The sequence below is a fragment of the Macadamia integrifolia genome, chromosome 9, assembly GCF_013358625.1.
Source record: "Macadamia integrifolia cultivar HAES 741 chromosome 9, SCU_Mint_v3, whole genome shotgun sequence".
NCBI classification, from domain to species: Eukaryota; Viridiplantae; Streptophyta; class Magnoliopsida; order Proteales; family Proteaceae; genus Macadamia; species Macadamia integrifolia.
Window position 1 is genome coordinate 29,521,310 of NC_056565.1, and position 26,029 is coordinate 29,547,338.

The 26,029-nt window shown below is 37.2% G+C and overlaps 2 protein-coding genes and 1 pseudogene across 2 annotated transcripts; 1 reads left to right on the top strand and 2 right to left on the bottom strand.

The window, feature by feature from the left end:
- The first annotated feature begins 1,060 nt into the window (after positions 1-1,060).
- Positions 1,061-5,210, top strand: LOC122089398 (MDIS1-interacting receptor like kinase 1-like). The gene is made up of 2 exons (XM_042659097.1): positions 1,061-3,994; positions 4,554-5,210. Exons 1-2 carry the CDS (start codon positions 1,324-1,326, stop codon positions 4,961-4,963), a joined length of 3,081 nt encoding a protein of 1,026 aa, XP_042515031.1. The 5' UTR covers positions 1,061-1,323; the 3' UTR covers positions 4,964-5,210.
- A 1,085-nt stretch (positions 5,211-6,295) lies between these two features.
- LOC122089687 lies at positions 6,296-8,968 on the bottom strand (annotated as a pseudogene).
- Positions 8,969-20,977: 12,009 nt separating this feature from the next.
- LOC122090022 lies at positions 20,978-25,710 on the bottom strand. The gene is made up of 2 exons (XM_042659848.1): positions 25,008-25,710; positions 20,978-23,325 (listed from the first exon to the last, which is right to left on the bottom strand). The coding sequence occupies exons 1-2, from the start codon at positions 25,108-25,110 to the stop codon at positions 21,719-21,721; spliced, it is 1,710 nt and encodes a 569-aa protein (XP_042515782.1). The 5' UTR covers positions 25,111-25,710; the 3' UTR covers positions 20,978-21,718.
- Between the last annotated feature and the right edge of the window lie 319 nt (positions 25,711-26,029).

Genomic DNA, 26,029 nt, shown 5'->3' on the forward strand with positions numbered 1-26,029 from the left:
TAACTTGTCCTTTTCAAAACTTGGTGACGTGAATGAATCAAGCCTAGTAAGGATAAGTCATTTTTTTTAATATTTTCATTCTTCTAAATCAGGTTTCATTTTTTTTTTTAAAATAATTTTATGACGACACTTAATTTTTTCCATGGCAATATATTATATATGGAGATGGAATAAATACCATCACCTAATATTTATAAATGGCGATGGTCAATTTTTTACCATCACATTATATAAATTTAAGGCGACATTTAAATATTACTGTCACATTATATTATATTTGGTGACTAAAATATAAGTACCGTCGTCGAAAATTGCTTTTCTTATAGTCTCCTTTTCTAAGTGAAGAGGGACTGAGGCTATGGTCGCAGATAACGAACAAAAATTCTTTAGGTTTGGTTAGTAATAGACCAAACTTTAGGAGAGTCTTCATGACTCAGGACTCTTGACCAAGTTTCATTTTTTTTTTTTCCAACTCGATTCCATTGACTTGCCAAAGTCAAATCCTTATTTTCCAACTATAGCTGTAACTTGAGTTTGTATTTTTTTATTTTTTTTATTTTTTTTTTGTGAAAGGTAACTTGAGTGTGTTTGTTACATGTCATGGGTTTGGGGTAAAGTACTCCATTAATGGTAATTACTTCAGAAAAATGCAATCTAGTGATATGGTAATCCAATGATAGATATTCATCCCGAATCATTGCAATGATTGAAGGTTGGTTTTTCCCTTCACATGACAATGTTTCAGATCTTGATTACATTGATAAGGCTGTAAAAATGACATTTGCCTGCAACACTCGATCTTCCTTGTCCTTGCAACTTTAACTATTTCTTTGCAGGGGACTCAGGCTCCTCCCCTGCATCATTTGACCATGTAACTGATTTGGATTACACAACAATGGATAAATATTTATAGGGATTAGTATTAATAATTTATTCAATCCACTTGGGAAAATGCTCTAAAGTTTACTGTTATCACTAACTTAGCCATTTAGGTTGACAATGATAATGGAAGGAGAAGAAACAGAGAATAAAATTGTTTAATTTGAACACATTCTTTCCATGTTTCATGTCGGGTTTGTTTTTAATAAGTCCAAAGCTTCCAGTCATTAGATGAAGGGTAACAGCTATTGCAGAACCCGAGATCTCACGAGCTTGCAAAAAATTAATCCAATATTTTAATCACACAAACTCATAATAAATCTCCTCAGACCTCTAGTATATCATGAGTCTCTCCTCTGTTTCTTCTTTGTACTTTGGAAACAAGAATGGCTGAAAACTAAGACAAGGAAAGAAAGGAAGAGAAGAATAATTAAGGAGAACAAAATGCAAACCCAATTGCTGTTCTTCTTCTATTGCATTATCCTTTCTCTTGTTTTGGCCAAAGAGGTAGCATCCATTATTGTATCAAATGATGAAGTATCAGCCTTACTGTCGATAAAACAGAGCTTTATCGATCCAATTGATCGACTTGGAGACTGGAAGCTGCCGAGCAGTGGGTCTGTAGATCACTCAATCCACTGCAATTGGACTGGAATTTGGTGCAACTCCAATGGTGCTGTTGAGAAGCTTGATCTCTCCTACATGAACCTCAGTGGAAGTGTATCCGATGACATCCAAAGGCTTCGCAGTCTCACAGTCCTCAATCTATGTTACAATGGGTTCTCATCATCTTTGCCTAAATCTTTATCTAAGCTAACTCAACTGACTCATTTTGATGTCAGTCAGAACAACTTCATGGGTGAATTCCCATCTGGTCTAGGCAGCCTTGCAGGACTGGCAGTTGTCAATGCATCAAGCAACAACTTCTCTGGTCTTTTCCCTGAAGACCTTGGAAATGCGACGTCCCTCGAGAGCCTAGATTTCAGAGGAAGCTTCTTCCAAGGTTCAATCCCTACATCTATCAAGAATTTGCAGAAATTGAAGTTCCTTGGTCTTTCAGGTAACAATTTCACAGGTCAAATACCGGGAGAGCTCGGTCAGCTTTCATCACTAGAGACTATCATTATTGGATACAATGAGCTTGAAGGTGGAATTCCAGCAGAGTTTGGTAATCTCACCAATCTTAAGTATCTTGACTTATCGGTTGGAAGTCTCAGCGGCAAGATTCCAGCTGAACTAGGAAGGCTTAAGCAACTGAACACAGTGTTCTTATACAAGAACAACTTCAAGGGAAAGCTTCCATCCCAAATTGGAAACATTACATCATTGGAGTTACTGGATCTCTCCGATAACCAGTTCTCTGGACCGATTCCAGCTGAGTTAGCTAATCTGAGGAATCTTCAGCTACTGAATCTGATGTGCAACCAATTGACAGGTTCGGTTCCAATTGGACTTGGCGATTTGACAAAGTTACAGGTCCTGGAGTTGTGGAACAATTCTTTGACAGGTCTTCTGCCAATGAATCTTGGGCAGAATTCGACTCTGCAATGGCTGGATGTATCATCAAACTCACTTTCCGGTGAGATTCCTCCTGGTTTATGCAAAGGTAACAATCTTGCCAAACTCATTCTCTTCAACAATAAATTCTCAGGTCCAATCCCAATTGGACTATCAACATGTCTCTCACTAGTCCGAGTTCGGATGCAAAACAATCTTATTTCTGGAACCATTCCACTTGGGCTGGGCAAGCTTAAGAAGCTTCAACGTTTGGAACTAGCCAACAATAATCTCACCGGACATATACCAGACGACATCTCCTCATCAACATCTCTTTCGTTCATTGATCTATCTCAAAACCATCTTCAATCATATCTTCCTTCCAGCATTCTTTCAATACCAAATCTCCAAAATTTCTTGGCCTCCAACAATAACTTGGAAGGACAAATCCCAGATCAGTTCCAGGACTGCCCAAACCTTGCAGTGCTTGATCTATCTGCGAACCATCTCATTGGAAGCATTCCAGAAAGCATTGCCTCATCTGAGAAGCTAGTGAATGTGAACCTTGGGAACAACCAGCTCACTGGAGAGATCCCAAGAGCAATTGGAATGATGCCCACATTAGCCATTCTTGATCTGTCCAATAATTCTCTTACTGGTATGCTACCAGATAACTTTGGTAGCTCACCAGCCTTGGAGATGCTCAATGTATCCCATAACCAACTTGTGGGTCCTGTCCCCACAAACGGCATCCTGAGGAGCATTAGTCCAGATGATCTCACAGGCAATGCCGGTCTCTGCGGTGGGGTACTCCCTCCATGTTCTCGAAGTTACTCCAAAAAATCGATGAGCCAAAGGAAGAGTACACACATCAAACACATTATTGCAGGATGGTTTATTGGAATTTCAGCCGTTTTAGCTGTTGGGTTGGCAGTTTTTGGCGTGCGATGGCTATACAGGAGATGGTATTTCAATGTCAGCTGCTTGGGAGATCATCAATTCAACAAAGGCAATGGAGAGTGGCCGTGGAGATTGATGGCATTCCAGAGACTTAACTTCACAAGTAATGACATACTTGCTTGTATTAAGGAATCAAATGTGATTGGTATAGGTGCAACTGGTACAGTCTACAAAGCTGAGATACAAAGGCCACATACAGTTGTGGCTGTTAAGAAGTTATGGAGATCAGGTGCTGATATAGAAGAGGTTGGAATAAGTACTGATGATATGGTGGGAGAAGTAAATCTGCTAGGAAGGCTTCGGCATAGGAACATTGTGAGACTATTGGGTTATGTTCACAATGACACAAATGTGATGATGGTATATGAGTTCATGAAAAATGGCAGTCTTGGGGAGGCTCTGCATGGCAAACAGGCTGGAAAATTGTTAGTCGATTGGGTTTCACGATATAATGTCGCCGTTGGTGTTGCACACGGGCTTGCCTACCTCCACCATGACTGCCATCCTTCGGTCATCCACCGAGATGTTAAGTCTAACAACATATTGCTTGATGAAAATCTAGAGCCAAGGATTGCTGATTTTGGATTAGCAAAGATGATGATTCGGAAGAACCAGACTGTGTCGATGGTCGCCGGATCCTATGGATACATCGCTCCTGGTGAGTTTATTTACTACCCATGAACTTAACTGAGATATATAGTTTTAATTTTCTATAACTGTACACATTAGTGACTATTTTATCATCATTGCCTTTCTAGTGTAACTTTTAAATAGAAATGCTTGTTTTTTACACAAATATAAGAATCATGAGTGTATAATTAACAAAGAGTACCATCTATAAGCAAGTTTAAAAAATGATTTTCTGGTACTTTTCTGACTAGAAGAAAGAAAATTGGTCAAAAATAAAGATTCACTTGCATTCATAGCCCCTTCAGAAAAGGGGTTTAGGATTGGTTTAGGATTCAACAATTAATAAAATTATGACTCTGATTTATAAGATTAAACATATATGGATAGACTCTATACCTGCAGGGGAAGGTGGAAAGAACCCACAATCAAAAGTAACAAACTGTGTAGATTGATTAAATGAATCACCAGTAATGTTTTAATGACAGAATTCACTTAAGGAAATGTGATAAGACTATGCCTAATTCACCACACTTCATAGTTCATTACTATGATAATTTTGTTTATGACTTTTCATTCTCCTGTGACAGAATATGGATACACACTAAAGGTGGACGAAAAAAGTGATGTATACAGCTATGGTGTAGTACTCATGGAGCTTCTCACCGGAAAAAGGCCACTAGACCCTGAGTTCGGGGAATCTGTCGACATTGTTGAATGGGTCCGGGGGAAAATTAGAAATAACAGAGAGTTAGAAGAAGCATTAGATGCTAGCATAGGTGGTCAATGCAAACATATTAAAGAAGAGATGCTTCTTGTCCTTCGGATTGCACTACTTTGTACTGCCAAGTTCCCAAAGGACAGACCTTCAATGAGAGATATAATAACAATGCTTGGTGAGGCCAAGCCCAGGAGGAAAAGTAGTAGCAGTACTGGTGGCACAAATGCTATCAAAGAGAAACCAATTTTTAGCTCCTCTCCAGTAATAGCCCTGCTGTAGGAGCAAAAGCCATTTTCCTTGGAAATTCTTCTTTTGTAATGTAGCTTTTCTTTCCCTTTTCTTTTCCCTTGTCTTTCCCAATTACAATATGTATCATTTAATCAAGTGAGAGTTGTCTAGGGGAGGGAAAGGTACTTTTTTATTTTTTTTATTTTTTTTTGGGATTCCTTAATTAATTCTCATCAATAAAGTTCCATATTGTGATATCAATATTTTCAGTTTAATACCATGGAAATAGGTTCTTACATGCTATGCCACATTACTCTGCTGTTCTTGTGTTACAAATCTATGTTTCTCTCTGGCCTCTCCATGTTCTCTGTAACAAACAGGAATTTGGACTTTGGATTATACAACGAATCACATCCTAATCATTAAGGGGCTGTTTTATAAATGAAATGACTGTTTTTGCATGAATCCTCATTGAAATTTGCTAGAAGGTAGTTCAGCCCCCATATCTTGAACTGTTCTGGATTGTAGTCATCCAGAAATACAAGAGAGTTGAGCAGGAACCTTTGGATTTCCTTCAATTCAATGTCCTCCTGTTGTTTTGAACAAACATTAGCATTGAAAATAAGGTCACAGCCAACAAACATTCTCATTGCAGGCTTGACTGTGGGGGTATGTGCAAAGGAATGGTTCTAATCACCCTTTCCAGCTATTCTGGCCCCATAATATGATGATGGTTTTGCTTGCAAGCACACAGGGATGGCTTTACACAAAAAGAACTTATGCTGGTGGGTCACCTCTTCACTCATGAATATAGAGAAAGAAAGGAAACCAAACAAATGAAAATTTCACTTCATATCAAAACCAGCCATCTATCATGTTCGCATTTTGCCTAGCAGACGTTCAAACGAGATGATATGACATAGTTTTTAAAAGCGTATGAACCAAAGCCAGTTACCGGGTGGGACTAAGAAGGCACCTTTCTAATGACATCATGTTCATGTTCCCATAAAGTAAGATCATCATCATGATTCAACAGCCCTTTAGTCCCCCAACCATTTGTGGAGGTACCATGATGTGAATCCCAATCTGCATTCCACCATATATGCCACAAGGCTATCATTCCACCTCTCCATTCTACTCCACTGCTTCTCATTTTTTCATGGCCCAAGGCCTTACAAGGAATTCAACAGAATCATCATCTCTCCCTGGAGATTGAGACATTGAGTTACTGTAATAGCAATACAGTGGTTTACATCATTACCAAGTGGATGGAGGACATACAGGTGAAAAGGACCTCTTATCTTCCAAAAGCATGCCAGGATTTTTTTTTTTTTGGTGATAAATTATAAAGTGTAAGACAAGGACACCAAGCAGAAATAAAGATTAAAACAATAGAAACAATGCAACTTTCTTTTCATCACCAAGGAAAGCTGAGTCCACCCAAGTTGCAGCAAAACTCAAGACCCTAGCAATCAAGCACTCCCATATTTACAGTATGAGAAAACAGCCTTTAACATGTTGCATGTAACAGGAAAAGTGGAAATGAAATGTGTATGCCTTCACATCAAAATGAAGGCTATAATTCCCAGAGAATGGGTGAGAAAAACAACCAAAAAAGGCAATCAAACAAGCACTGGGAGACCGATCTTTATGTGGCAAAATGCTCTCTTCAGTTTCTCTATGTTTCTTTTCCTTGAGTGTTCCTAAGTGTGGATTTCCATCATCTTACTTTACCAAGAAAGGGGAATCACACTAGATGGGCTTGTTTCTTTGTCTCGCATCCCTCCCTTGAAATCTTGGAGCTGCAAAAGATACATTAATCAGATAAACAAAAATCAAGGTAATGAAATGATGATGTCGATTAAGCATCTACATACCAAGACCATTAGCCTCAGAAGTCCTCATGATTCTAAGCCTTTTCACGGTATTAAGGAACATCCTACATGTAAATAAGGCAGTGCAGACATGTAAGCATTAATAAAGTAATAATGAAGCAAGAAAAGAATGGAGCAGAACCTAAAAGGTGACCATTTCATCATTTCTGTCACTTGGGGAATTGGTAGCAGCTCAGGTTGCTGTGTGAAGACACAGTTCTGAGTCTGAGGCAGCCACTTCATATGAGAAAAAAAAAAGGCCAAAGACTAGGGCCAATCCCAATCTACCTTCCAGACCAGGTTACAGACCATTTATTTAAGCATTTCCCATCGGTTTGGAAGCTTTCATTACTCATCTCATCTTCCAATTTTCCCTCCTCCTCAAATATGATAAGATGCTAACACCATGCTCTTTTACTTCTAGTCTTTAGGTTGGTCAAGTTGAGAAGAAAAAACAAACTTTTCCTTGCATTCTCATGCTTGGCATACAGTATATTACATGTATTGTAATCTCTCACCACCCTCACCCCTTAGATCGAAATACACCATAAAGAAACACCAATTCCAATTACTTAATAGAATAATAACTGCCCAAAGCAGGCAACCTTTATCTAGGGGAAGCCATTTTCTCCCAAGCATTCGAAGATAAGAAAAAAATATTCAAGACACTTTGCCCCATAAAAATAAACTGCCCTTTTGTTTCTACAAGGAGAAGATATGAGTACTATCTGAATATTATATATACCAGGATATGGAAAATGATAGCAGAGATATAGGACATGAAAACCCAAATGTACCAATACAAACAACCTAAAAGAAAGCATTTCTAACTCAATCACATCACTATATGCGTGTGTCTATGCAGATGTATGCCCCCCCCCCCCAGTCTAGTTCGTAGACTGAACTTCACGGTGGTGGGTGTATTTAATTATGCATACATACTATGTACTTATCAAGTATTGATTGATTGGAATGAATGCATACCCCCAAGGAACATCTCCCACAAGCATCCAATCTCCTTCTTTGTGATGATCCATCCAGCAATTTTGAAGGCTTTACACCATGATCCTTTTCTCCACCTGAACCTAATTTCACAAACTCAATTCCACTGTCAACAATAAATCAAACATTAATCAACATATAATCCATTAAATATTGAATAGTCACATATAACATTCATCTTCACTACTCTGACCTCCACCTATGTGGGAAGAAAAAAAAAGGTAAAGGATTGATAGAAAACCTCTCTCAGATGAGTTAAACATTTCCTCCAAAGCTTGAGCCAGGGTCTCATAGCAGCTATGAGCATTCAGATCCACCTTTCTCCCAATAGGTACACCATCCATGTTTACCTTCACAAACAGGGAACTGGGCAAAAAAAAAATGAACTGTGATAGAAAAAATTCAATCCCAGATCCAAAAAGCCTAAACACTAAACTAGAACAAGGAAAAAAATATGAAAATGAGACAAAATTAGTACTAAACAGAAAAACAGAGTAATAGTATTCTACATACATGTTGGCCATGAAAAAATGCTCATTTTTATCAGCAAAAAACCCATTTAAGGTAGCAAAATTCGAGGATTGGGGTGAGAGGGGGGAGGTAAACAGATCAAAATGAATTAAAAAAAGAAGAGGAAAAAAGGAATATAGTTTCATGGTCCATTTGGGACTTCAACTAGAACAGCTGTAAAAATCAGAGATGTATAAATCAATCAAGGCTACAAAAGGGTAGTAAAAGAAGCAACCACAAGCTCAAAGGAATGAAGAGCTTGATTATTATGAATGAATCATACCTGGAACCATTACCAGATCCAACCTCTTGAGCAACAGAATCAGCAGCTCTCTTGGTACCAGAAACAGGAGTAGTAACAGAAGCATGAGCTCTGCCAGCCCCAGGAGACGAAGAGGAAGAAGCAGAAGAACCACGAGAGACAACAGAAGGGAAATCCTTAGCCGTCAAGATCCTACCATACTCTCCCCAAGCAGAAGGCTTACTAGCAGCCTTTCCCGCACCACCCAGGCTCAAACCCAGACCAAGCTCAAGCTCAGACTCAGCTGGGTAAGAAGAAACCTCAGACAACATACCCACATAGTCCTGCTCCACCACTTCGGCCTTCGACACCGTCGACATCGACCCATTTCCGGAGCTTCCAGAAGAAACTCCTCCACCACCACCACCACCACCAGTTCAGAGGTTAAAGCAGATTTGCAGAGGAAGAATAGGAAGTGAGGAAAGGGTCAGTTCGCTATGGTGGATGTATTCATGGTGGTGGGTCCCATGTGTTTGTCGTTGGTGGTGCAGTCTCCGTTCTCCCTCTCAATTTCTTCCCCCACCTAGGCCTCCTCTATTTATCTCTCTCTCTCGTCTCTCCTCTCTCCTCTCATTTTGTGGTATCTAAAACAGCTGACTGAAGGGCTAAGATTCGAGAATTATCGACTGTTCATGAGTGGGATGTTTGAATTTTCTTTTTTTTTAATCACACGAATTCATATAATCGATCCCATTTAATTGAAAAAAAGCTAAGATGTGTTAATGTTTTTGTCTCTTTCTTCCTCATTTTCTCCCTTTTTCAATTGCCAACTTTTTTTTTTCCCTAAGGTTTCATGAATCAGAATTTCAACCGATTCAGATTTCGACTAACCCATCAGATCGCATAGCCCCAGTTCAATGCATATCTTGGTATTCAAGAGGTCGGGGTGAAGTGGTCATTTCACATCCTTTGTGCTTGGGATAGGAGTGTACAATCGGATGCAATTAGGGTTGACATATGGTTTGTTGATCTTAAAAATTGTGACTTATCACCAAATGAGAGAGCCTTAGTCGTAAAGGTGTTTTGCAACTTCTGTAGATTTGTTTATGTATGTTGATAATTCCCACCACACCCCTCCAAAGATAAAGGTTTTGTATTATAATTCTTCAAGGAATATATTTATTTTCTCTCCCAAAAATGTTTATAACAATTAAATAGGTGTGGGAAAACCCTTCTAGACATGATTCGAAAATTGGATGATAACTCATTGAGATCTTAGATGTTTCGATTTTTTTTTTTTTTATCAAGACAATATTGCATACGAAATACCAAAAGACACAATTTCAGTCTTTTTACCATTTCGGGCCAAAAATGCAATATTTTGTAGAAATTTCGATCAGCTCGATCATTTCATTTCACTCATTTCGTTAGTTTCAGCCATTAACCCCCAAAAAGGCGAAACAAAACACAAGAAAAAGATACATTATTTCGATGAAATTTTGATATTTTGATGAAACCGTCGAAATGCAAAAACAAAACTAATTCTTAAACCTTGCTTCTAGGTGGAGATTATAATTTATAAAGCATAATATGATATCAAATTATAATGCTCAATCACTGCTCTTCAAAAAAATAAATAATGCTCAATCACTGATTTATTTAGGCTCTTCATGAAATAAAATTCTATATCAATAATATAAAAATGCTAATTTAGATTAATCTAACCCAAGTCCTAGAGTAGGTCATTGGTCTTGATTGGCATCATTACCTTCATATAAGAAAAAGACTCTTTACTGCTGTTGGGGGACAAAAGGAGTCATTGCTCAATGCACTAATTGACATTGATTTATTTAGTCTACAGCAAACTAATCATAGTTGTAAAAGAATTTTTTTTTTATTGCACCTATATCAGAAACAAAATAAAGAAAACTTGTAGGTTATTAGAACATTTAATATATTTTGAACTAATTGCTAGGCTATTTACAGTAAAATTATCCCTTTTTGTGTTATCATTATTTTTTTTTGTGTAATTGAGTCACTAGAAAAATTGTTGTTAAGTTGCATGACCAAAACTTAATGCAATAAGTACCCCTGAAATGTGTTTGATGACTAATGATCATATTGTAGATCATTCACACGAGGACTTTGAAATTCATTGTCCACCTATAGTAGGCAGTTAGGCTTTATGAAAATCATAAAGTATGTATGATTAAGAAGACAAATGTTTTTTTAAGAAAATAATAATAATAATCAGTGTAAGAGAATGCTACCTCCTGTCATAGATACACATCAATGGGTGTGTTGGAGCATTTTTACTGTAGGACAACGTGATCTTTTTTACATCCACTCTAAGCTTAGGTACACGTTAGAGAGTAGTATTCTTTCTTCCTAATAATAAAAAAAAAGAAGAAGAATTATTTTACAACAAAAAGTTCAGTTGATTGTATTCACCATTTTTAAAAGATAATTAAAAAAAAAAAAAAAGATGAGCATTCAATAGATCTCAACACTTCAAGTGGAGGACTCCATCCAATTATGGGGTCCCTTCTAACTGGCCATATGTCAAATTTAGTAGGTGTTATAACATTAGTTTGTTGGACTTTGATTTTCTATTATAAATATAAAGCTATATTAGATTAGAGGAACATTCTGAGTTTATAGAGAAAAACCATGTGGATTTCTCTCAAGATTATGAAAATGTTTCAAAGCAATGAAAATTCTCATGAAATTCCCACAGCGTTGTAATGTAGATTGGTTATAAATAAAATAAAATAAAATAAATCGAATATTTATTTTTTATTTTGAAGCACGATTTGTAAAAGAGGATTTTATTTTACATGATTTGACATTAAACGTATGAACTTATGATGAATTGACCACCACTTGGACCGTTTGTAGCTGCCAACTAAGCTCCTACATGGAAATATTTTGTGTTCAAGTAGTTTGATTAACGTATGGTAACACTTTCTTGAATTTATCTCTCTCCTCCCACAACAAAAGGTAAATATGTCATTTTTTCTATAATAATTTTGTCTCTATTTTTAGGGTAATTTTCTTTAACAAGTTTGTCAGCTTTTAATGGGCCAACAAGCATGAAAACTTGTTTTATAAAGTTGAACACTAAAGATGTTCCAATTTTGAATTCCATGCACTTACTTTCACATCATTTTCTTCCTTTTTTCAAATTTGTTTCAAGCTTCAATTAATTAAAAAGTTAATGAGGGTTGTTGATTGGGGACCACACCCCGTGTATAAACCCCATCATACTGACCATCTAATCACAGTTTTTTGTTTATGTCATTATAGTCTGTCTTAAAACCAAATCAGACCAATGTTTTGTTAATTAAGGTTCTCTTTAGTTTGATTTTTATTTTTATTTATTTGATTTATTTCTATTTTTATAAGTATTTGGTATAATTTATAGCAGTTATTTCTATTTATAATAAATAAGAATAAGGGAAAACTACAAGATTACCCACTTTTTTGTTTCCCTTAACCAAATTACCCAAACTGAGTTTGAGTTTACAAAATTACCCACTTTTGAGTTTGGGTTTACCAAACTACTCGAAACAGTATCCAACCCTCACCTTAATATGTTTTTTGACAATTTTACCCCTGCCGCCACCTTACTTCGAGCAACACCTCCTACCCTTGCTTCCCCGCTTTAGCCCTGTAACCCAACCCCTGCTTCCCTTACCTCTCTTCCCTGCAATTCCACCCAGATGTATACATATTAATAGGTGGACTGGGATATTCCGACAGGGCTGCAAGACGACAGTAAGAACTAGTCCGAAGATGGTGAGTGGGAAGCCAGTGATGGGTCATCTCTACTCCCCAATCGGAAACCATGGAAGAGCCTCGGGGTCAAAATCAAAGCGAAGGCGGTAGTTGAGGCGGGTGTTGTACCCTCGTAGCAAGTGTGCGAAAATGTGGATTAGGTTTCTTTCGACCTCAAGATCACTATGCCAAACCATCAAAGTAAATTGTTTCACACAAAGCTACTCGGAGCAAAATTATTTCTTCTAAGCTTTAATTAATAAAGCGAATTAGAGAATTATAGAATATATATGAAAAGCAATCATTATAGCTCAATTAGCTAAACTCTGGAAAAAGGAAGCTCACAGAACAGTTATTGCAAGTGTAAAGATTGCAAAAAAGATAAAAGAAGTATGTTGTTGGGCAATCAAAGTGTAAAGGTTGCAGAAAAGGGGGCTCTCAACATACATTTTCGTGATCTAAATGTTAGACTCAGATGAGCTTAATATTGCGGAGGGTCTGTGTAGGCATCCATGTGATTATCGAAAGCATTAGCTATTTTCTTGATAGCAACCATTTCATTCTTCTTTGAATTCAATACAGAACCAAAAGAAACAAAAGCAAATCAATAAGTAAAGTTCTGCCCCTGATTAAACATCGTGGCCCTTGGGATTATAAATCAATGCATTGTTGAAGGTCAAACGCACATAATCCAGCTATCTCCGCCGCTCATCAACAACTTGTAACCCATCTTCATGCTGGTAATGATGCTTCAAAAGCATCTCCTTCGGAACTCAGCAAAGCCAACCTTGTTTCCAGTGAGAAGACTGAGAAAAGTTGTTGTAGAGCGACTAAGAAGTGGAGAGGAGAACAAGCGAAGAGGGAGCAGTCTGGTCGGGCGAGTCACCATTAAGGTGGTGCAGCGTTGCTGGCCACGGTGGCTTTCCTTTTTCTTCGTGAGGACGACGCTGCTGGGGTGGAGCCTTGGAGGTAGTGAATGACGGGATGAAGAGGAAAGGGCATAAATGTCAAAAATAAAATTTGGGTGATAGTGGAGTACTATTTTGGGTATTTTTGTAATACCCAAACTCAATTTGAGTAGTTCTGTTAACCTAAATGTTGGTTGGGTAATTTTGTAAGTCAAAACCCAATTTTGGGTAATCCAGTAATTTTTCTTAAGAATAAATCACAAATCACAAATTACTCTCAAATCTCTCTCGCTTGAAGCTCAAAGCTTAAGGTGAAACCCGAAACCTATTTTCTTATTATATAATTTATTTTTATAAATAGTAACCAAACGAATGCTATTTGTGGTCCATAATTTATTATTACAAATAATTTCTAAAAAATAGTTAATAAATACAAATAGAAATCATACCAAAAAGAACCTAAGAGCCTAGACTAAGAAATAAACCAGGTGGTCTAGTGAACAACCTAAAGAACTATTAAAATAATGGGGAAAAAGAATAGTCCTGGTAGCCCTTTACAGTAAGACACATGGAGCATGAAAAGACTATCCTATCCTTGTGTAGTTGATGGTTATGCCTACCTTGTCATTGGAAAATGCATTGACATGATAGCCACTCGACCAAAGATTATTCTATTAATTTTTTTTTTCTTTTTTCTTTTTGATAGTTAGGCTCAAGGAGAGTTGAATGTATAACCTCTTAATAGGTGTTGGCCTTTGTCAATTGAGCAACCCTCTTGGGGTAGACTATTTATCGTCCATAAAAAAAAACAAAACAAAACAAAAAAACAAAACAAAACAAAAAAAAACAAAAAACAAGAAAAACAAAAACAAAAACAAAAAGCAATGTGATCCTTGCACCAAAACACAGTAGGGCGCAATGACCACACCCACCCCTAATGAATGACGGATATCCTGCCTCTATTGATGTTTTTAGTAGCGCTTCCATTGGCCCCGTGTTGGTGTATGAGCTCCTCCTTGGCTCTCATACCATTATATATATATATATATATATTTTTAAATGCATAGTATTAAGTCATTTAAAGATATCATTTATTTATTTATTATTATTATTTTTTTTTTGTCCCATCTATCATCATGAGTTTAATAATCTATTTTTTTTTTATTGGTATTGATTTTTATTCTCAATTAATTTAAAAAAATTAATAAATTACAAGCGAAAAAGAGGAATAATGTGGATATTTAAAAAGTAAAAAATCTAAAGCAAGAGAGTAATAGAAAAAATAATAATAATAATAAATAAATAAATTTTAGTAAACATAGGCCAGTATAGGGAAGTGATAGTAAATTCACATAATATTTAAAATGTCAAAATTTAAATACTTAACCAAAAAAAAAAAAATTCGCATAATATTTAAAATGTCAAAATTTGTAGAACGAAGGGTTTTCTCAAATTCTCATTTATCCAATGCAAATGACGAAGGGCGGCAGGCCCCCACAGAGGCCAAAGACCTAGAATCAAAACCGACAACCCGACATAGTGGGACCGTATGTCACGTGGCTTGTCAAGTTGAACAGAGAGCCACGTCGGCCGACAAGGTGCGCGGAGTAAAAGAGGGGGAAACGTGGGGGCCACCTTTTGGTTACTTTAGTCAAAGACAGCTGGGCTTAAGTGTTAACTGGGCCGGTGCTTTGAGGTCCGGAGTTAAGGAAGGATATTGGAGTCCGTGGCTGTTGTTCCTCCCCGGACCGACCGGTGCGGTTCGACCTTCTAAATCTCCCGCTTTGTAATTTCATCAAAAGGTGTACGGCCCTGTCTCAAGCCGTGGAGACAAAGGTCCACATCATTCTTTTAAGTGGGGCCCACTGGAGGGGATATATTCCTCATAATTAGAAATCTTAAGTTAGTGGAGATACGGAGGAATAATTATGTGTTCCCACGCCTCGCTAACCGTGCGTTTCGTACTTGATGGAACCCTTCGATGCTATGATAGCCGTACACGTGGTATGGTGCTGTGTGACATCATCTGGTTACCGTCAGTAGCCAGCCTGCCATCAGATTTCCATAGAGTCTTTGTAGATTTCGATTCAACGGTTGATAATTTCATAACATTTATCAACCGGGTTCTTGTTTCTGTCGCTCTTGATATTCAATGGGCTTTCAGTGTTTTCTTTTGAGAAAATTACATGATTATCACTTTTGGGTTTCATTTTATAAAATCACCCAATTTATATTTAGTTAACAAAAATGTATCAAATCAGGTTTGGAGTTATTAAATTACCCAAAACAGTAATCTTCACCCAATCAAATATATATTTTACCATTTTTACCCCCAACAACCCTCCACCTCCCCCTTCCCAGATCACCCTTCTCGATAACCACTCCACCCAACCCTACAGCTTCCCTCCCTTCCCTGCACCACCCCACTCCAGCTATGCAGTCCCGCACCGCTGCCTGCTAGTATCCTCTCGTTCCATGCTTGCCTAGAGTACATCCAATACCCAATTGTTATTGCTTAAAACTCGACTGAAGATGCAACACAACAAAGTTCTGTGAGTAGAAGAGGGCTTATGAACTGAAACTGGGAGAGGAGCAAGCAACAAGAGGGAAGAAGAAGAAAAAGAATGAGACGAGAGTAATTCATCCTTTCTTCTTCTCCTCTTAAAAGAGAAGAGTTAAAGCTAGGATTTTCTTAGGGTTTTGGGACTGGTGAAGCAAAGTGAGGCTTTCAATGGAGAGAGAGGAGCAAGAAGAAGATAAGACAATAGGATGGAACAAATGGTTCTAACAGCTCTAACCTCAGCCACTACTCTGCTTCTCGATTTCTGTAAGAGAAATTCATAAATTAAAATCTTGTTAACAAATCAAAAAAAGATAGAGACAAAAATCGAAGTAATCGGATGGAAAAAAGAGAAGGCAGCGGCGATTGTTGCTTGAGATGAGAAGCTCCAATTTCCAACAAGAACAGGAGGCAGGAGCAAGGGAGCAAAGAGGTTGCAGGAGGGTTGGGCGGGTAGATGCAGAGAAGATGATCGAACAATGGGGGAGCTGGAGGTAGTTGGGGGTTAAAAATGGTAAAACAAACTGTCAGTTGAGTGGAGTAACTGTTTTGGGTAGTTTTGTAAACACAAAGAGTAACTGGGTAATTTAGTACTGTGAAACCCAAACATGGGTAATCAGGAAGTTTTCCCTTTTCTTTTTAACTTTTAACCATCTCTGTTAACTTTGTGACCACCTGCAATCCATCCCAGTAATTTTTTTTTTCTTCAAAATATTTCTAATCTTAAATTATCTCCTTTTTCTATTTCTTCTCCAGAGTATGACTGTTATGATCAATCTAATGACTCTGTTTAAAAAACATGACACTTTCATTTTAGGGTATCCTATGATTATCTTTGTGAAAACCTTGATGGTACAATCAAAAGAATTTGGTTGGGCTTCTTAATATATTTTCTTCTAAAATTGATTTATCAGTGTTGAGTTGTGTTACGATGAAAAAAATGTGTCATCACGCTACAAGGTCAAAGACATGAAGATAAGATAGAAGAGAGGTCGGAGCTGATTTTGATTGGAACTCTCTTATGCTCAAGTTAGAATTTCATACAATAATAATAATAATAATCTATAATATAGTTGAAAAGAATAGTGAGCAAAAGAAAGTAATAAGGAATTGAATCCTATCTCCAACACCCCCACATTTCCTATTTATGAGGGTGATATAACCCTAATCTCAATAAATAGTGTCAAAGTCCTCTTTTTCTATCGCCATGGATTATATTGAGGAGGAGAGTCCTGGATTTATTATGTAATTGAAAGCCCATGTCATTAAATAATATAGTGGTTAAAATTAGCTTCAACCTTTGCATGTTCTCCTACCATGTCACCCATTGGTGGGTTGATTTTATATACATCAAGTTGAACCGTGGTGTGGTAATAAGCGAGGTTGAGATATAAGCCAAAGGCCTTCTACAATGGATCAACGGAGATATGCTTTTGAGATACCAACTAGTATAAGTGCAGATTGTTTCTCTTTCGTTGTTGAAGTTTCTTCCCAAGTCTTAGGGTAATTGTTCAATATGGGATTGTCTTAAACGCATGTGAGGAGAAGTCATGTTAGAGAAAAAAAAAAGGTGTGAGCTCTTCTACACTTGACGATGAATATAAAACAAGAATTTTATTTTATTTATTTATTTATTATTATTATTATTTTTTATTGAAGAGAGAAAAATTTATTACTAAGTAACATCTAGGAGGAGGTACAACAGAAGAAGGAAGAAAAAAGGATTGGAATAACCCATCAAACATGAGAAAAGAAAAGAGGAAGTTCTTATAGCAAATTTTTAGTCCTTAAAATTGAAAGAACAAGAAAGATAACAGATAAATAGAAATAAGCTGCCTGTAGCTGACAAAGATATATCTTCAAACTGGGAGTTGAGTGGCCCAATCTACTACAATGGACGACTTTTCAATCCAGCCTTATGCCAATTAAATGGATCAGTTACATGGAAACAATCTAAGATAATAAACGAAAAACAAAAGTAAAAAACGAAAGGAGCACACCACACAAAACAACAAAGTCTCACAACTCTCACCTAGAGAGGAACATTACACAAGCGCATGCAGAATAGTTTCAGGTCTACAAAGGCAAATGGGCAGTCAAAACTCAAAAGAACACATCACATATAAAATATTACAGGAGGGTTCCCCCTAATGCCTATGTGCAGTTTTGAGCGATGTAAAGAATATTACAAAAAACTTATAAATAAAGAGGATATTTAAGACATTTCAAAAGGTGTGCTACAATAATCTAGGTGAGGGAAGAGAGGATGCCTGCGCACAAAATTGGATTTCAACTGAAGTTGTGAAATATTTTCTCCCAAAAAAATATTATAAATTTAACATACTTTAAATTTGGTTTGATTCAAGGTCACTTTTAAGATATAGTAATGGGCTTTGTTAATGCTTTATCGATGGAGGAGGTCGAAGCATTTGGGATTTTGCAGGGCTTGCGGTTGGCGCATTCAAAGGGATGGACTATTACTGAAATATGGTTCTCTTCAAAGCGTTTACTTCAGCTTATTCCAACTCCGTGTGACAAATGGCCTCTATATAGCTTTGGAACGTTTTTGGGATTATATGTAAAATATGGTCACCTTAAGTTTTTGTACAAATGTGGTTATACTGTGGACAACGTTAATTGTACATATTTATAGCTTTTAATATATTCCTTTTCTCATAAAAAAAAAAAAATTAGGTTTGATGAACACACATATGTAGCCAGACATTTCTCCTTATTATTAATTGTGTTACAAGTGGCAAAACACTTTTCAACTTTCTCTCAAAACTTCTAACTTGACCAATCTTGTTCTCATCTCTTGCTTGTCCATACTCAGATCTTTTATTAACCTTAGCCACTCAATAGTCATATCCCACAAATCTATGAGGAGCCAACTTTTGCTTTCTAAAAGTTAATCCAGCGAAAAAAAAAAAAATCTTTTGGATAATATAGATCATCTTACCAATTAAAAGCAATATAAGAATGGCTTTATCAATGAAGACAAAACTATGGCAAAAAAAATACATTGCTGATAGATCTCATTTGCCCACCTTGTGAATACCTGCTATAAATTTTCAAATGATATATATTTAGTCTTCCATGGTGCTCCTTAGGTTCACCTTTCAAGACTCCAAAAGGAAGAGATTTCGAGCTTCCAACACTATATGTTCTTCAAATGTCAAAATGATTTGTGATCAATTTGGTGCAATTGGAACATTAGTTAGGAGTAGTCCCAGCCAAATAAAGAGGCCCATTTTACCACGTGGATGCTTTATATGAACATCATGGCCATTGGGTAGATGGGAATGTCTCAGTTAAGTTTTTTGGCATATCTTAAGAATGGTCCGATAATAAATATTGGGTTCTTGCCACCTTGCCTGATCAATGTTAAAATATATATATATATATATATATTGCGAAAATAGCTTCTTAAAAATGTTAAGAGTCAAATTAATTTAAAAGTTGATTTATGATTAGATGATGATGTGAACAATATGCCTTAAAAACGGAGAAATTTTTTTAATACCTGTTAAGTTAATACTTTCTCTACTTTGATAGATTTGTCCATCGAAAGACAAATTGTTTCTCTTTCTAAGATGTTTATGCCCCCACCCCCTCTCACTCTTAAAAGTTTTAATTTTCACCCTCTAAAATTGTGAGCTAGTATCCATAATACAAAATTTTTTTTTTTGGTCGAATGCTTAATACATTAAGGGAGTCCAATACAAAGAATAAGCCTCAAATGGTATAAATTTAAATCCGGCTTGTCAATTAATAAAGCCCAAGTTCTGAGAGAGCGATGAATCTTCACGCACGTGAATGTACGTAAACGTCCCTGATCCAAGGATATGGCATCTATTAAATGAGGAGAGAGAAAATAAATGTCATATTCATGGACCACAGACGTTCACGTACATTCACGTAGATTCACTGGACTCAAGTTCTGATCCAACACAAATAAAAAAGAACAAGTTAATTATTTATTCATATTTGGCAAGACTGAACTAGGACCAGGCCGGCAAGGGAGCTTAGTTCATTTGTTACTCCACAAACATGGTACATTGAATCATAGTTCCATAGCTAAGCCTAAGGGTTTTAATTGGCTCAGTTTTGGTTCGATTCAAACTGTGAAAGGTAGAATAAAAAAAGGCTCCAAGATCTAAAGGTGTAAAAAGTTGGCCTGCACTGGTAGGCCCAATTTGAATCGACTGATTAAAACCTAAGACCAGCACACCCAATTACTGTTCGTGTTGAGTTCAAGCACCAACCGCTTAATGATTTGACATTCCTAGTGCATTTTTAGTGGCCTGAAGGTTGCTTGATCATGACTGACTGAACACTGTGATAGGTCCACAATCAACCGTTTATAACCTAATTATCCCGTTTAAGTCCATTTATCCTGCTTAAAGTCCATTTATCCTACTTAAAGACTGTTTATAATATGTTTATAGCCCAATTAGTCAATCATCATATTTAAAGTCCAATTAGCCTAATTGCCTTGAACCTGATTATGGACTAATAATTGACTGACCAAATAGAAACATATCCATAACCTGTTCTACAAGGCTCGATTACTTAAAAGGATGAAAATGGTCAAGCCCTTAAATTAGTGGAGACCAATTAAGTCTTACTCAAACTGAGCAAGCCTGACTGGTTGACACCCCCACTGATATCCGTACCAATTTACCTTTATAAGCCCTCATCCACTCTCACAAAATATATATATATATATATATATATATTTTTTTTTTTTTTTTTTTGATACAATCTTGATACAGATCCATTAGGTTGAAATTGAGTCTAAAACTCTTTCAAATTCCAACTCAACTATCATATATGAATTATGGTTTTAAAAAATGCTATTATATTCAAGCCTATCAGCTGATCTGTATCACTGTATCAGCATCAGTTGTGACCTACCTGATCCTTGTATGTCCCTTTTGCTTCCATGTATACCCCATTTTACTCTTTAAATCCTCACATGTATGTCTAGGTGAACATCCGTACAAAGGAAATACAAAGATTGCTGAGAAAACAAAGTAAAGTTTTGAAGTGTGGTTTGTACAGTTGAGATAGGTCATTATATTTGATAATGCTTATTGAAGGAATTCTGAACCCATGGAACTCTGCAAAAATGATAAAATTAAGAGAGCCCATTTGATGGATAAAGGGACATACAACAGTAATCCCAACCAGTGCAGTGCAAGAAGATATATTTTTTTCCTAACTGTAGGTTCTGAAATAGTTCATGAGAGTTTACATTTTGTGAAGAAAGAGCTTTTTACCTCCTCCTGGAAGCTTAACATCCATTATCCACCAGAGTCTTGAATCATTCTGAAAGCAGATCATCAGGGAAGCAACTAATGTTCGCGACTCTTCGAACCTTCAGTCACTCTGCATATAATTGGGATCTCCACAAAGTTTTTCCTGATGAGGACATTTTAAATTACCACAATAGAGAGCACTCCTGGGCTATTCCAGTTGCATAGGAGATTGAAAGTCCTTGTTATAAAGGTTTTGTCAGCCATTCAACACAAAGAGGGAATATTGATGAACAGAGCTTGCAGTAGTTAAAAACCTGCCAATCAGTTGTTCTGATATAGATCATAAACATCTCTTATCATCATCTGTACCGAAATTTCGCCTACTCAAGATGTGTTAATCTTTGATTTCCAAAATAAATTCTTGTAACCATTTAGGAACAATCTAATAATCCCCTTTTTGGACAAGAACCACAAACCTTGGTACCCTTTCCCCGATAGCTCATTGTAGAAATTTTGAATTTTGTCAAAAGGAAAAGTACATCTCTCACTAACTTATATATGCCACAAGGAATACCAACTATACATACTGTCACAGAAAAAAAGAGACTACTTGAAACACCCAGATTGGTAATATTTATGGGACTCCGTAGAGAAGATGGCAAATGAAACCAACCTACCCTCTTTCATCTCCCACCCAGTTATTCTTCTCCTTGGGTCCAGTGGGTCCTTCCTCTCCAGAAAGTTCCACTGGGATTTTGTCAAAAATGTCCTCCACAGAATTCCTGATCAGCATTGGGAGAAGACTAATAATTTTGTCAAGTTCTGAACGCGAATTATACACAATGGTTGGACCCCATTCTCTCATATACTGTAACCAACATGGCTCTGTCACGATTCCATCGCCAAGATACTCAGCTGCAACAATCTGATACTTGATACTTGAATCAACATAAAAATTGCTTCGAGCGACGTCATTCCTTACTCCTATCCTCAGCTTCTCAGAACCTTGAATATAGCTCCCTGGATGTGGGAAGCTTGCATGACCGTGTTTTGACGAATAAACAATTGCCCTGTTCCCTTCAATGAACTCCAAGTTCCATGCATCCACCCATTCACCACCGCTATGCTGTGAGAAGTATATGCTCCAAAGCTCACCAGTGAAGTTGCTTACACGGAGTGTAAAATGCTCCCAATCACCAACATGCTGTCCTATCTTGCTGAGTTCAAAATCTAAAACCCCAACCTTGATAGCGGCTGGCCCATTGAAGGGGCAAAAGATCCAGATTGCAATATCAGTGAAGGTTCCCCCCAAGGCTGGTTTCACATGAACATAGAATTCTACACTTTCTATGTCGCCACATTTAACAGTACTACGACAATCATCTTGTGGCAAGTCTATCCAATATTCCCCATCATTAGTGCCACCACTCGGAAGGTTTGAACCTCTAGAATCAATTGCATTACCATTTATCTCACCTTCTCTGTATAACAATGCTCCATTTTTGAAAAACCATGGCACAGAAGAAGGCAAATATATTTCATCAGGATGGAAGAAAACTGTAGGTCCATAGTGTTTGATAAGAGCATGGACTTGTTCCAGATTTGGCATAGCATGCAGGCTTGAATCAAGATTTTTCAAGCATGCAATATTCATCTCATCTCCAGAGCTCCAGTAGCCACTGCAGAAGAATGTTCCAATGGAGACACCTTTACCCAGCATTCCTCTATGGCAGGGTCTTGTTCTCCAAACCTGAAATGGGAACTTAGAAGAACTGGAGTTTATGTTAAGAATTAAACTATTGGTCTCACAGGTCTCTGTGAGATCAGCTCGGACACATCTCACTTCTTCAAGTGAAGGCTTGCCTGGCTGGTTAGTGACCACATGTCCCATAGCTTTATAACCTTCAGGTGGTTGTGGCAACCAAAAGTAACCACCTCCATCATGATTGTCGCCATCCCAGTTATCAGTACTCCAAACCAATGTATAGTCAACAGGCTTGGTAAGAGCTGGTGAGTCACTTGTGCGGCAAAAATGCCTCTCTTTTGCATCTGAAGGAACCACTTCTCCAGCAGCAAGAACATACCCACGTAAAGGCTGCTCCATTGATTGGCAGTAGTAACCGAGGCTGAAAAGGCCATCAGGGATTCCTATGGGTTTATAGAATGCAGCACCTTTTTTGCTATCATTATATAAACTGCAGCTCCAAACGCTCTCAAACTGGGTGATTTGAGCAACTTCGATTTCTCCCAGACAAATTCTTTGTCTGGCAAAACCTTGACCTGGAAAAATGAAATACTTCAATATGGGCAAAGTAACTCATTTTAAAGGAAGAAGGACAACAGGGATCAGCAAAACTGGCAAGCCAAGCTCCTTGAAAAATAAACCAGCAGAAGTGGCAATGGATTGTGTTGTGTTGGGTTTGAATCATATCAAGACATGCATATGAGGCAAAAATCCTCCACCCAAACACAATCCATTTACTAAAAACACGGCTCGTTTATCAAATAGGACAAAAAATGACATGTTTCACACTAATAACCTACAAAATCTGCCATTCATAGGTTATCAAGTAATAAAAGTAAAAAAAAGGGGGGAGAAAAACTAAACTAGACAACACCCTCATATCCTTATACCATATTTACTGTCAAAGACATAAACAGTTCAGAAGGATCAAGAAGGTTAACAACTCCAACCCAAAGAAGATCCATTTAGTAATTGACTACACCCCAAAATTGACCTGAATACGATTAAGGCAACCGGGACCCCCAAATTTCCCCTTGTCTCGGTGTCAGGGGTGGACTGTATCAGGAATTTCCATCCAACCACTCCATTTTCAATGAGAAAAAGGGGAACAAAAACACAATGAATTAATGGGCTTGGACAAAGATTTTTCAGGACTCCTCCGTATAGCTTAAGAGGAACATCAAGAAAGCTTGATTAATAGATGATGAAATGAATCAATTGGAAGATCACAAAGTCGCATCCATCAATGCAAGATGGACACAACTTCCCAAAAGTATTCAAATGACCAATAATAAAATTAAAGAGAAGATTAAAGACAAATTTTAAAAACAAAAGAATGTACATTGTAATTCTGCAGATAGATTATAGCTAAGAACTTCAAAGAGAGACTGAAAATACTAAAAATGCATAACTACTGATGCATACCAATGCAGTTATAAAAACGCATAATCGCTAAAAATAAAAAAAATGAAAAGTATCCACATATAGTCCATACCAATAAAAGCAGACCATGAAATCATCTGATGAAAGAGGACAAAGAACCAGCTAAGTGGGCTCATAGAAGGAGCATTAACATCACCTTCTAGAACCCACATATGGATAAAGAAGATGAAAAAGAAAATAATCCAATTATTACACCTCTTTCTCCCAAGAAACAGTAAAGAAAATTATTAAAACCATACGTAAGGATGCAGAGACACAACAACAGTAAATAGAATGACAATAACTATTCAACCATGAAACAAAGATGACCCACGATGGAAGCTCTGAAATTGGGTATGTGGTTAATACAGTGGAGACAAACACCATAAACCCTTCACAGATCAATCTTAAGTACACCTTTTTGATAGGCCCGGACATTCACTCTAATCAGGTAATCAAACTGCTCTAGCAACATCCAAAAAATTCATCAGTAACAACAAAGACAGTTTAGAATATACAGGAAATACCAAACAGCATGATGAAATCAACTCAACTCATCAAACCCACAAAAGGCATAGTAATACAAAACACATATTAACATTTTAGTATATATAGCAACCACCAACCAAAACAAAACTTAAAAATCCCAATTGTTTGTTTAAAAGCAATAAAACTGCCCCTAAATAAACACCAACTGAAGAAATAAGAGAAAAAAATCAAAAAGAAGAAAAACCCATTATCAAAATTTACAACATAAGTCAAAAGGAAGTTTTTATCTTTGTATTCATATGCATACCTTCAGGCCATCGAGGAAGAGGACTCGGCAGAGAAAAAGGCTCCGGTTCAGGAGACGATAAATTAGAGATTCTGCTCCAATAGAAACACTGGCACCCAAACATCCCGAACTCTCGAGAGAAAACAAAGGAGTTTCCAAATTTTTCTTGTCCTGAAGTCTCCGAAATATTTGTTTCCAATTCAGATCCTATCGGAGCATATTCCCCCCAAACTACATGAGGTTGAACGGCAGTTGTTTCAGCTTTGGAAGAGATAAGAGGAAAACATCTTACCAAAAAAAGATAAGAGGAAAACTATAAGGCCCCTCCTCTCCCCTTCTCTCTCTCTCTCTCTCTCTCTCTCTCTCTCATAGAAGTCTGAGATACTACCATACCAAAGGGCTTTAGGACCCTTAAAGGGAGAGGGAGGAGGGTGGTTTTCTTTCTACCCTTCTTCGAAGTTCAAATTTGACTGGAGAGAGGAAAGGTAGAGAAGGTGTGTTGGGTTGTCTTCTTTATCAGAGCTTTGCTTTAGCCAAGTAGCAAGCCTGAATGCTTTTCGCCATGCTTATTTGACACACACTTTCTGATTCAACACAACAGCACAAGCCCCACAACAAAACTTTAAAAAAGAACGAAATAACCCGGTTGTTGCTTACTGGCTGATTGATCTTGGTTTACACCTGCAGATTTACACAGAGTTCTAATTGGACTTGTCATCAACTCTTTTGTTAGTCCTAAATCAACTGCAAAGATATCTTTAATCTATGTGCTCTTAGGAGCTTTACCCTTGGGGGATGAATGGGTAGCCTTTTGGGACCCATTTACACCTACCCCTATTGGCCTATCTTAGTTCTGATGAGGAATCATATGCTTTTCCTCCTAAATCAATTGCTAAGATATATTTAATCTGTGAGCCTGAACCCACTATGGATTGTTGACGAAAAAGAGGAAAAACCCCATTATAGACCAGTGATTTGATTAAACAACTAACATTATGGTCCATAGATTTGGAGTTCTACATGTCAACCTCAGACTTTGAGTG